At 32.4% G+C, this 11,592-nt stretch overlaps 1 protein-coding gene across 1 annotated transcript; it reads left to right on the forward strand.

Moving 5' to 3' along the window:
• Nucleotides 1-3,876: 3,876 nt before the first annotated feature.
• Nucleotides 3,877-11,278, forward strand: LOC132296584 (protein FAR1-RELATED SEQUENCE 5-like). The gene is made up of 6 exons (XM_059794770.1): nt 3,877-4,869; nt 5,007-6,116; nt 6,230-6,310; nt 6,878-7,000; nt 7,111-7,191; nt 11,165-11,278. Exons 1-6 carry the CDS (start codon nt 3,877-3,879, stop codon nt 11,276-11,278), a joined length of 2,502 nt encoding a protein of 833 aa, XP_059650753.1.
• Nucleotides 11,279-11,592: the final 314 nt, after the last annotated feature.

The following is an 11,592-nucleotide window of genomic DNA, read 5'->3' on the forward strand; positions in this document are numbered from 1 at the left end:
TGAATAGTGTTCGGAAAAATAAAATTTGGAAATGACACAATCTCCAAAGGAAGTTGTCAATCTAAGGAAAAGAGTCTCGGAAATCATTCCAGAGCACTCGAGACGACATCAAGTGATGAAAAATCGAACCCAAAAAGGAAAAGACAACGGAAAAAAAATATCCCTTAAAATCTGATAAAAAGAAAAGGAAGAAAAATGACCGGGTCATTAGATTAACATAAACATAGTTATTTTCAAAAGATGTTTGTGGATGAAAATTGGCCAAACCTGAGGGGGTGTGAGTGAAATTAACCCTAATATATATATATGCAACTTCCGTATACAACATATCTATTATTTAATGAATTTGACGTTTACTTAATGGGCCCAGTTGATTGAAATTTGAACATTCCCCAAAAGAAAGAACTAAAATCCTAAAAAAAGAAAAGACCAAGATGCAGAACAGAAAAAGAACTACAGGAAACGTTGCAGATCAGAAGAAGAACAATTAAAAAATTCTTCTTTCAACCAAAAGGTAAATTTGTGAATCTTTCTCTTTGATACAAATAATCCTTCAACTTTTGATAAGATTTGAGGTTGAAGAAGAACAAATGATATACCAGTTAGAAGAAAGAACAAAATAATAAAGAAGACTTACCAAAGTTAGAATGATTTCTTTCCTAATATATATAAAAATAAATAAAAAAATAAAAAAATAAAAAGTAAAAAGATGTATTTTAATTTCATTCAAAAGGTAAAGTTGAATAGTATAATAATATATTCTGTATAATATATTACATTTAAATTTCATTCAAAAGGTAAAGTTGAATAGTATAATAATATATTCGATATAATATGTTATATAAAGTATTTCGTATAGAATGGTTTTCGTACATATGGTAAAACAAAGTATAGTTGAGTAAATTTATTTTTTTCATCTGCTGACTTGACGATGACAAGAATATGTTGGGGGAGATGTTCTTAATCACCACCGTCAGATGTTAACTGGACAAAGTCTAAAAATAAAATCATCTTCAGTCTTCCATCTTTAGTGAGATGGAAAAAGCTAGATAGGGATTTTTTTTCCTTTAGGCTAATTCTTTCTTCTTATTTATTTATTTATTTATTATTTTTCTTTCTACCAAACAATAAAATCATCTTCCATCTCCAACCAACCAAACATGGTATAAGTTTAACCATAAATGTATTTTGATACTCTGATCATTCAAGTTTGTGAATGGGAACAAATTAGTAAATCTAAAAAGAGATATCGCGGCACCCATTCTCGCATTCCCTCTTTCTTTCCCATCTGCCAAACAATGAAATCATGTGATCAATATTAATTCCATCTCCCACCAACCAATTACCAAACATCGCATCGGACTAGAATCCTCTCCTGTGGAATAATATAATCTGTTCCCTCCTGTTCGCACTTTTCAGGCACTGTAGCGGTGGTAAAAATGGGCAAACAGGACTTTGGGTAAAAAAAGGTATATACACACACAGATACATATACAAACAATACACAAAGACGAAATTATACATACACACAGATACGAAATTCCAGAAATTAAAACTCATGTTTAAGCGGGAAATTGGAAATTTTGGAACAGATTTAGCACCTCTTCTTCTGAGCTTCTTTCTTATTTCTTCTTCTTCTCTCCCAATTTTTCTTCCTTCTTTCCAAATTTACAATTTCTTTCCAAAGGTTTGGTTGAACGTCGGAGAAGAGGAATCTACAGTGACGAATCGCCTCTTGTAAATATGTAATTTTCTTTCTTCTTTTTCGCTCCTGATTTTTCTACTTTCTTTCAAAATTTACAATTTATTTCGAAAGGTTTGATTGAACATTGGAGAAGAGGAAGCTACAGTGACGAAGGTATAGCGCCTGTTCTTAATCTTCTTTCTTCTTCTCTCCCAAAATATAGAAAGAAATAAATTGGTCTTTCCTACATTGTCCCAGCTTTCCTTAATTTTGTTCTTTCCAAAATTACAATTTCTTTGGAAAGGTTTGATTGAACGGCGGGGAAGAGGAAGCTACAGTGGCGTGTGGTTGGTTTAAGGCTGAGGCAGACGAAGCTACAGTGTACTAGTTTTGTAAGTGAATTTGTGAATCGGATGACATTGTGTTTCATTAGTTTTGTTTGGTTATTCTTGATCTATTATTAAACTGTGAAAAATTGAATCAAAAATTATGAAAATTATATTAGTAAATTGTGCAAAAGTTGTGATATTCTGTATTATAAGTTATGTTTTAAACTTCCAATTTAAGATGTTAGAATAAAATTTTCATTGTATTCCTATAATGGCAGTGTTTTATTCGTAATACATAGTACAATATATTTGGGATATTCTGAATAATAAGAAATGGAGGTTTTACACTTCCAGTTTAATATGTTAGAATAAATTTTCCATTGTATGAAATGTAAGTTTCCATTGAGAGTTATGATTGTTCAGTATAAATAACTTAATATGGTTGTAATGTTTCTCAAAATAAGCCCAAGACCTTCCCATCATTTCCCACAAACTAATGCTCCCACATTTCATCATTGTGAGTTAGATAAGTGGGAAAAGTAAGGAAACAAATAAAAAATGAAGTAAAAAAAAAAAAAAACCTGTTGACTAAATTAGATATATAAAAGAGTGAAGGAGAACTAATGCAAATTCTTTTCACCACAACCTTCTATTGTTGTTGGTGGTAACACTGATTTGGATTTCAAAGCGCCTATCTTCTCATGTCAATTGACATTGATAGTTGACTTGTTCATATCCTTTTGACCATTTATTTCTATCTTCCTCTGTTTCTTCATGTTTGTGAAGAAGTGATCAGTGGGTTTTGAATTAAAGTCACTATATTTGTGTGTGTGTGTGTGTGAGAGAGAGAGAGAGAGAGAGATAGAGAGAGAGAATTGGTTCTCTGGGACTTGAAGTTGCAAAGAAGGCAATGCGGCTTTCTCCAAAGGTCATGGGTTTTAATCTTTCTGAGAGATGGGGGCACTATGCTTGCTACTCCAATGGATTTGTCTATGTCTTTGGGGTATGTATCTTTCTTTAAAATAAGAGAAATTAACTTGTAAGTTTATTTTTTTGCTTCTGATTATTCATTAATAATAATGCTATTTGGAGTGTATTTTCTTAGATCATGATGTTTGGATTCGTTCTCTTATTTTACTTAATTAACTCTGTTAGCTTTCATGATGTTCTCTTGTTATTCTTATTTTTAGTATTATTATTTTTAATTTTTATCTATTTAGTTTTCAGTTTTGGGTATAGTTATCTTTGGCTAATAACATGTTCATTTTCTACAAATGTTTTAGTTTTTTTTCCTATTCTTTGTTTAATATTTGATTCTTGTTGGTTTGTTTTTCTTTTAATTTGTCAAATTAGTTGGGATGTTTTTTGGTTACATGATTAGCTGCATCACACTGCTACTCTTGGTTTCTTGATATGGAAATGTTTTTTCAATTCTTATTGTTGTTTCTTCTTAGACCCCTAACTTAACATGGTTGTAATGTTTCTCAAAATAAGCCAAAAAAAGTTTGCAAGTCCATGTTTGATTTGGAAAAACTTAAATGAATAATTGAGTATAGTTGTAATTTTTATGAAAATAGGAGGCCCAAAAAGGTTGGAAGTGCATGTTTGAGTTGGAAAAAGTGAAATAAATCATTTATTTTGTGATTCGTAACAAAATTATGATGAGTGCAGTTGAGGAAGTTGGTTCCCTAATACATTATACTATCTTGAATTATGTTAATAGGTCAAAAAATATTTCCAATTAATAATTCATACCTGCAACACAGCCCTTCGTTGAAATGATTTTTTTTTTTATTTTTTTTTTTATTTTTATTTATTTTTATTTTTTTTTTCTATTGTAGGTTTTTGATTTGAATTATTGGAATGGAAGAGGTATTAAATGACATCGAAGACACCACATATACAGAAAACCCTCCTACTGCAGGGGCAGATGTCGTAGAATGGAAACCAAGAATAGGAATGAAGTTTGAAATTGAGGAAAAGGCATATGATTTCTATAATTCATATGCTGGTCGAGTCGGTTTTAGCATCCGCAAAGAGTATTTTAATAAGAGCAAGAAGACTGGTAAACTGTCATCGAGATTGTTAACATGCTGCAAGGAGGGTTTCAGGGGTGACGACATTCTGGACAGTAATACAAAGACTCCCAGGACCGAAACACGAACTGGTTGCCTTACTCGAATGCTTATACAAGTTTCCAAGTATACGCATAAGTTTGAAGTTACAGAATTTGTTAAAAGCCGCAACCATCCATTGATGATTGATAAATGCATGCACATGCTGCCGTCGCAACGTAGAATTAGCCGTGTTCAGGCCATTGATTTGGAATTGGCTTCTGATTCAGGAATAAGCCCTCGCAATTCATATGAGTTGATGGAAAGGCAAGCTAGTGGAAAAGAATTAGTCGGGTACATGAAGTTGGATTTGCTAAACCATATAAGGACTCGAAGACATACTAAGCTCAAATATGAAGAAGCAGCATGGCTAATGAATTATTTTAAAACTTTGTCTTGTGAAGATCCATCTTTCTTTTATGCATTCCAATTGGATAGTGATCAAATGATCACTAACATATTCTGGGCTGATTCAAAAATGATAGTTGATTATTGCAATTTTGGAGATGTTGTAAGTTTTGACACAACATACAAAGTTGTACATGTCAATCATCCATTTGGAAGTTTCTTGGGGTTGAATCATCACTGGGAGACCGCTGTGTTTGGAGCAGCGTTCATGTATGAAGAGACTGCAGAGTCGTTTATCTGGTTGTTTGAAACATTTTTGAAAGCAATGTTCGATAAAGCGCCAAAGACGATCTTCACTGATCAAGATGCTGCAATGGGAAAGGCATTGACGCAGGTGATTTCAATTCAGATCTTCACTCATTCCATTTCCTTTTGCATTATTATGTAGTTATATTACAGAAAATAATTCTGTAGGAGATGCTAGGGACAAAACATTATTTATGTGTTTGGCACCTAATGTAAAATGCACAGAAGCATCTAGGGTTGTTGTTTAGACGTGCGCAAGGCTTTAAGAAGGTGTTATCAAAATTAATGTTTGAAATTGAGGAGGAGGAAGAATTTACCAGGGAATGGAATTTAATGATAACGGAATATGGTGTTGTTGGTAACACATGGCTTACAAATCTATTAGGTTTGAAACATAGATGGGCCATGGCATTTATTAAACATGCCTGGTCCGCGGGTATCCACAGCACACAACTGAGTGAAAGTTTCAATGGTTGTTTGAAAGCATACTTATCCAAGCAACTAATTCTTCCAGATTTCTTCACACACTTTGAAAGGCTGTTGTCCAACAAGCGTTACAAGGAGTATGTAGCCGAGTACGGGTTGCTCCACAATCTACCTCAACTGAAAACAAACTATAACATATTAGTAGAGGCGGCAAACCTGTACACAAAGGTTATATTTAATAGTTTCCAGGAGGAGTTCTTAGCAGCTAGTGCCATTCAGAGGATCATTGGTTGCAGTCCCATCGAGGGAAACAGAGGCTGTGTTTACAAAGTCGTTGGTGAGGATGGAATGCAACGCAACATAACGAGGACATCAGAAGATGAATTATTACGTTCTTGTTGTAAATTTGAAAGGGAGGGTATTATGTGCAAGCATAGTTTGAAAATCCTAAAGGACTCCATATTCACCAATACATTGCCTTGTCGATATATATTAAGAAGGTGGACTAGAAGTGCAAGAGATGACAGCTTGGAGGAAAATCTTTCCGGTGAAGTGATTGTCGATGCTGATCCAAAAATTGAGGTTAGGAGATGGCACAGAGTACTTTGTCGTATTCTGACTGAAATTTCGTCCATTCTATCAGAGGATAAGGACGGATACAATGATTTGTTGGTGAAAGCCATGAAGTGGAAAAAAATTACTCAATCAACTTGTAAGCGTAGGTTTGCAGAGAGGAATCCAATTTATACTGCTGGTAAAGGCAAAAACCAATATCACGAGACCAACATAAATACTGACAAATTCCCCAATGGCCTTAAGTGTAAAGATACATGGAAAGGAAAATTTAAGAGGTTAAAACCGACCATGGACCTAAAGAGTCGCAATAAGACAAAATCACTAAAACGAATAGTTCGGCTTCAGTTATTTTTATCCCATTACTGTTTTCCAAGTACTTTCATAAGTAATACCACTTCTGTGTATTAAATTATGCATACGTAATACTTCTCATAATTGTGTTGTAGAATAGCAATGAAACCCTTCAATCTGGAGAGGCAGGTGCTAGTACTTATAGTGGAACAATCCCCTACCACGTGTTGGTGAATGTGAGTATTGTTGCATAACTATTTACAGCACATTGCTTAACATTTGTTTTGTTTTTTTGTTTTCCCCCTAAATGATTGGAATGTATTGAATATAAAAAAATATTACATGGAGAGAAATGATGGCATACCCTTATTTAAACAAAACATCGTCCTATAAATGTTTCTCTTTCAAACACATAAACTACTAAGCAATAGAAAGTTAGAAAATGTCTTGGAGATGAAGTCCCATCACATCTAAAACGTCCCATAAAATACATTTACCAAGATCCTTAGCTGCTCTTGCAATCTTATCATGCAATCTGTTTGAAGTTGTTTATAACATAGGTAACACGTTACTGCCAATGCAAAGGGTCCTTGTTGGAAGAATTCTTGAGTAATAACTAATAACTGCAATTTGCATAACTAAGACTGAATGAATAGACCATCTAGGTCTACCCCCACACCAACATAAGCCCGCCCAGTCCACGTCTTCAATTTTCTGTCTGGCAGCTTCCCATGCTGCTTAACATGTTCATTATGGTTACAAGTTATTCTCTGGTCAAATGTTTTACAACATTTATTTTGTAGGGCTGTGAAATTCCAGTTGAATTTGTCAATGAAGAAAATTATGTGACGCCACCACAATGTGTAATGCATCACATAAGGTTTTCGCAACTGCCTGCTGAACTAAGTATTCTATTAACTAACCAGGCAAGTTTTGCTGTTACGATGGAACCAACATATAAATTGCAATTTACAAAGTTGCATAATTATTTAATTGATTGTTTATAATATATAAGGAAATATATAAAATGTTGCAGACCTTTGTCGCCGATTCATGCAATTCCAATACCAATTATTCACATGATGATTGCTTCAGTGAAGGTTTCAGAATTGATATGGTATATAGTTGTCCTCATCAACTCAATTCGTACCACTATATTATTTTTTCAATTTTTTTTCTGTGTTGTCATGGTATCTAATTTGATTGCATTTTGTGGTATGATCATATTGAAAGATTGCAGATTTAAACAATTGCGAATCGAGTGTTAGGCGAACGTCCGAAATGCTAATCGCGGAGATGGACCGACCAATTCAACGACTCTTTCATACTTGACAATCATTACATTATGCATTTCACATTATTTTTATAATGTTGTTTATTTAACTCTGCTTAATTGTTGTTGCCTTTTATAACAATTTCGGAGGGTTGGGGAAATTTGTATAAGTTTCTGTATTTTGAAAATGCATAATAAGTGGTTTTGATCATTTATTATGAAATTGAGCATACTGTTGACATATGAGTGTAACTCAAGTATTTTAATTGAGGCAAATGCATTGAAAATATTTGCAAGGGCCAAATTAATACAATAAAAATGCAACAACATTGTGATCCATATGCAACTACATATGTAGTAGTTATCCTAATACTTATATACGTATATTCGTTATAATTCATAGGAAACATTGTAATAAATTTGTCAAATACAATTTACAATTTCGAAGGCCAAAGGAAACTCATCCAAATATAACTCTCAGCTGATCATTTATGCAAATATATATTTTTTATTTATCATTAGATTTTTATAGATAATATCTTTAGTAGTTTATACAAAACATCCCAGTAAATTTGTAACATAAATTCCAAGGCCCAAAGGAAAATATCTAAATATAACTCTCGATTGATCCATTTATGCAAATACATATGTAAAATTTATTCTCATATTTTTATATCTAATATCCTTAATACTTTATTAAGCATCCCAATAAATTTGTAAGACAATTTCCAAAGCGCAAAGGAAAATCATCCGAATATAACTCTCAACTGATCTATTTATGCAAATATCGATGCTTTATTTATCATTACATTTTTATGTTAATCTCCTTACCAGTTTATAGAAAAAATCCCAATAAATTTGTATGACCATTTCCAAGGCCCAAGTGAAAATCATCCAAATATAACTCCCAACTGATCCACTTATGCAAATATAGATGTCTAATTTATCCTCATATTTTTATATATAATCTCCTCACAAGTTTATAAAAAATATCCCAATAGATTTGTAAGACCATTCTGGAGGTCCAAAGGAAAATCATCCAAATATAACTCCCAACTGTTCCATTTATGCAAATATAGATGTTTTATTTATTCTAATATGTTTATATATTATCTCCTTACAAGTTTATACAAAACATCCCAATAAATTTGTAAGACCTTTTCGAAGGCCCAAAGGAAAATATCCAAATATAACTCCCAACTTATCCATTTATGTAAATACAGATGTTTTGTTTATCCTCATATTTTTATATATAATCTCTTTAAAAATTTATATAAAACATCCTAATAAATTTGTAAGACAATTTTCAAGGCCCAAAGGAAAATCATCCTTATAACTCCCAACTGATACATTTTATGCAAATATAGATGTCATATTTATCCTTGTATTTTTATAAATAATATCGTTACGAGTTTATGGAAACTTCCCAATAAATTTGTAAGACCATTTCCAAGGCCTAAAGGAAAATCATCCTTATATGTAACTCCCAACTGATCCATTTATACAAATATATATGTTCTATTTATTCTAATATTTTTATATATGTTATAGAAAATATCCTAATAAATTTGTAAGACCATTTCCAAGGCCCAAAGGAAAATTATCCTTATATGTAACTCCCAACTGATCCATTAATGCAAATATAGTTCTAAGATTTATCATTAGATTTTTATAACTAATATCCTTACTAGTTTATAGAAAACATCCCAATAAATTTGTAAGACCATTTCCAAACCTCAAAGGAAAATCATCCGAATATAACTCAACTTATCTATTTATCAAATATATATGTTATAGTTATCGTAGTATTTTTATAGTTAATATTGTCACAAATTTATAGAAAATATCCTAATAAATTTGTGAGACGATTACCAAGGCCCAAAGGAAAATCATCATTATATGTTACTCCCAACTGATCAATTTATGCAAATATAGATGTCTTATTTATCCTATATTTTTATAAATAATCTCGTTACGAGTTTATAGAAAATATCCCAATAAATTTGTAAAACCATTTCCAAGGCCCAAAGGAAAATCATCCGAATAGAACTCCCAACTGATCCATTAATGCAAATATATATATTCTATTTATTGTAGTGTTTTTATAAATAATATCGTCACGAATTTATAAAAAATATCCCAAGGATGTCTTATTTATCCTTATATTTTTATAAATAATATCGTTACTAGTTTATAGAAAACATCCAAAGAAATTTGCAAGACCATTTCCAAGGCCCAAAGGAAAATCATCCGAATATAACTAACTGATCATTTATGCAAATATATATGTTCTATTTATCCTAGTATTTTCATAAATAATATCATCACGAATGTATAGAAAATATCCCAATAAATTGGTAAGACGATTTCTAAGGCCCAAATGAAAATCATCCTTATATGTAACTCCCAACTGATCAATTTATGTAAATATAGATGTCTTATTTATCCTCATATTTTTATAAAGAATATCGTTATGAGTTTATAGAAAAATCCTAATAAATTTGTAATACCATTTCTAAGGCGCAAAGGAAAATCATCCGAATAGAATTCTCAACTGATCCATTTATGTAAATATATATGTTCTATTTATCGTAATATTTTGATAGATAATATCGTCACAAATTTATTCAAAATATCCTAAGAAATTTGTAAGACGATTTCCAAGGCCCAAAGGAAAATCATTCTTATATATGTCTTATTTATCCTTATATATTTATAAATAATATCCTTACTAATTTATCGAAAAAATCCCAATAAATTTGTAAGACCATTTCCAAAGCCCAAATTGATGACATCAGCACACTACATTTATTGCCATGTCATCATTGTAGTGTGATGGTGAAGCTTCCAAATTAGCTTCCAAACGAAACTTTAAAATTATTGGGCAACAACAATTATTTTTACCCTGCCACTGCTATTTGCCTTCTAAAAGAAGTTTTTTAATATACTTGGACACCAAGTATATAGATTTTCCCAATAAATAGCCTTGCAGTCAGTCCATGAAATGAACATGAGAGCAAGAGACAATATTTATGCAGATTAAGAGAGTAGATCGGTTTTGTGTGTGTTAGAAAATCCTTTTGTGTGTGCAATTTTCAAGTGTCACTTGAAACTTGTGTTTGGGTGGGTTTTTTTTTATATTTATGTAAACCATATACTATTTCGGTATTTCATCTAATTATTTTTATTCTATTTATTTTTCGTCTTTATATTTTTTTTATTTATATTTTTTATGCTAATTATTTATATGCAAATTCTTTGTCTTACGTTTTTGTTCTATTCTTCGCATGAATGGAACCAGTTTCCTTCTAACCTGGTTTGTACCTAGTTGTGTGGACTGAACAATATGTAACGTCATATTGTTTTGTACGCAAAACTGTGGTGACTGTCAAACTTCAAAACTGTGGTGACTGTTAAACTTCAATGCATACTTAAATTCAACTGACCTTCTCATTTATTGCATTTAATAAACCTCCTCCCTCCATGCTGTTGATATTTTAAATTATACTTACTCTTCTCACACCAAATATATTCGGAGTATATATAATATGTGGTCCACAGTCACCTAGTTTTCCCTATAAATAGCACGAACTCGACTAAAACCAGCAGGCAACCAAAAATGTCATCAAAATTGCAGGCCCAAAGTAGTTCTAGCTCATGCGCTCCCCGGAGAGGAAGAAGAGTGAACCCTCCTCCTCCACCTCCTCCTCTAGTGAACCCTCCTCATCCTCCTCCTCCTCCAGCACCCCATCATTTTGCCCCTAATCCAAAGTATTTACTGATGAGGGTCAATAACCTATCTATTGAACTGAATCAGGTGTGGCGGTTATGCCGCGCCATGAGAAGAAGGATCCACCGCCTAGAGAGGGATTTCCAGGATGATTCGGACTCTGCTATAGTAGAGGTGCTGGGGGAACCAAGTGACTCATAGTTCTGTGGTTGTTCTGTTGTTCTCTCATGGTGCTCTCTGTGTGTCATTTTTTCAGCTGTCTAAGTATGTATTGGGATGTTCCATGTCTACTATATCCTAACTTTTGGTCTTTCTGTAAAAACTAGGTGGTCTCGGGTTATGGGGGAGATGGTTGGTCGTTTTATTAGGCTCTCTGGTCCTTTGCCTTAGGTTGTTTTGTAGTTCTTCGAATATGAAAAAAATAAATCCGCAGTAATGGTTAACTTACATATATATGAAGTGTTAACTCTTTCATTATGTGTGATAGTTTCTCTTTAATTATATGTGATACTTTC

This window comes from Cornus florida, unplaced genomic scaffold (genome assembly GCF_030987335.1).
Source record: "Cornus florida cultivar Cherokee Brave unplaced genomic scaffold, ASM3098733v1 CherokeeBrave_3.0.0_Hap2_Chr02, whole genome shotgun sequence".
Lineage (NCBI taxonomy): Eukaryota > Viridiplantae > Streptophyta > Magnoliopsida > Cornales > Cornaceae > Cornus > Cornus florida.

What these genes read in the sequence shown, in the direction of transcription:
- LOC132296584 (XM_059794770.1), top strand. Translation starts at nt 3,877, where the DNA reads ATGGAAGAGGTATTAAATGACATCGAAGACACCACATATACAGAAAAC. An exon ending in CAAAATCACTAAAACGAATA is followed by an intron (nt 6,117 to 6,229) that starts GTTCGGCTTCAG and finishes ATTGTGTTGTAG; the next exon opens with AATAGCAATGAAACCCTTCA. An exon ending in AAGGTTTCAGAATTGATATG is followed by an intron (nt 7,192 to 11,164) that starts GTATATAGTTGT and finishes GAACTGAATCAG; the next exon opens with GTGTGGCGGTTATGCCGCGC.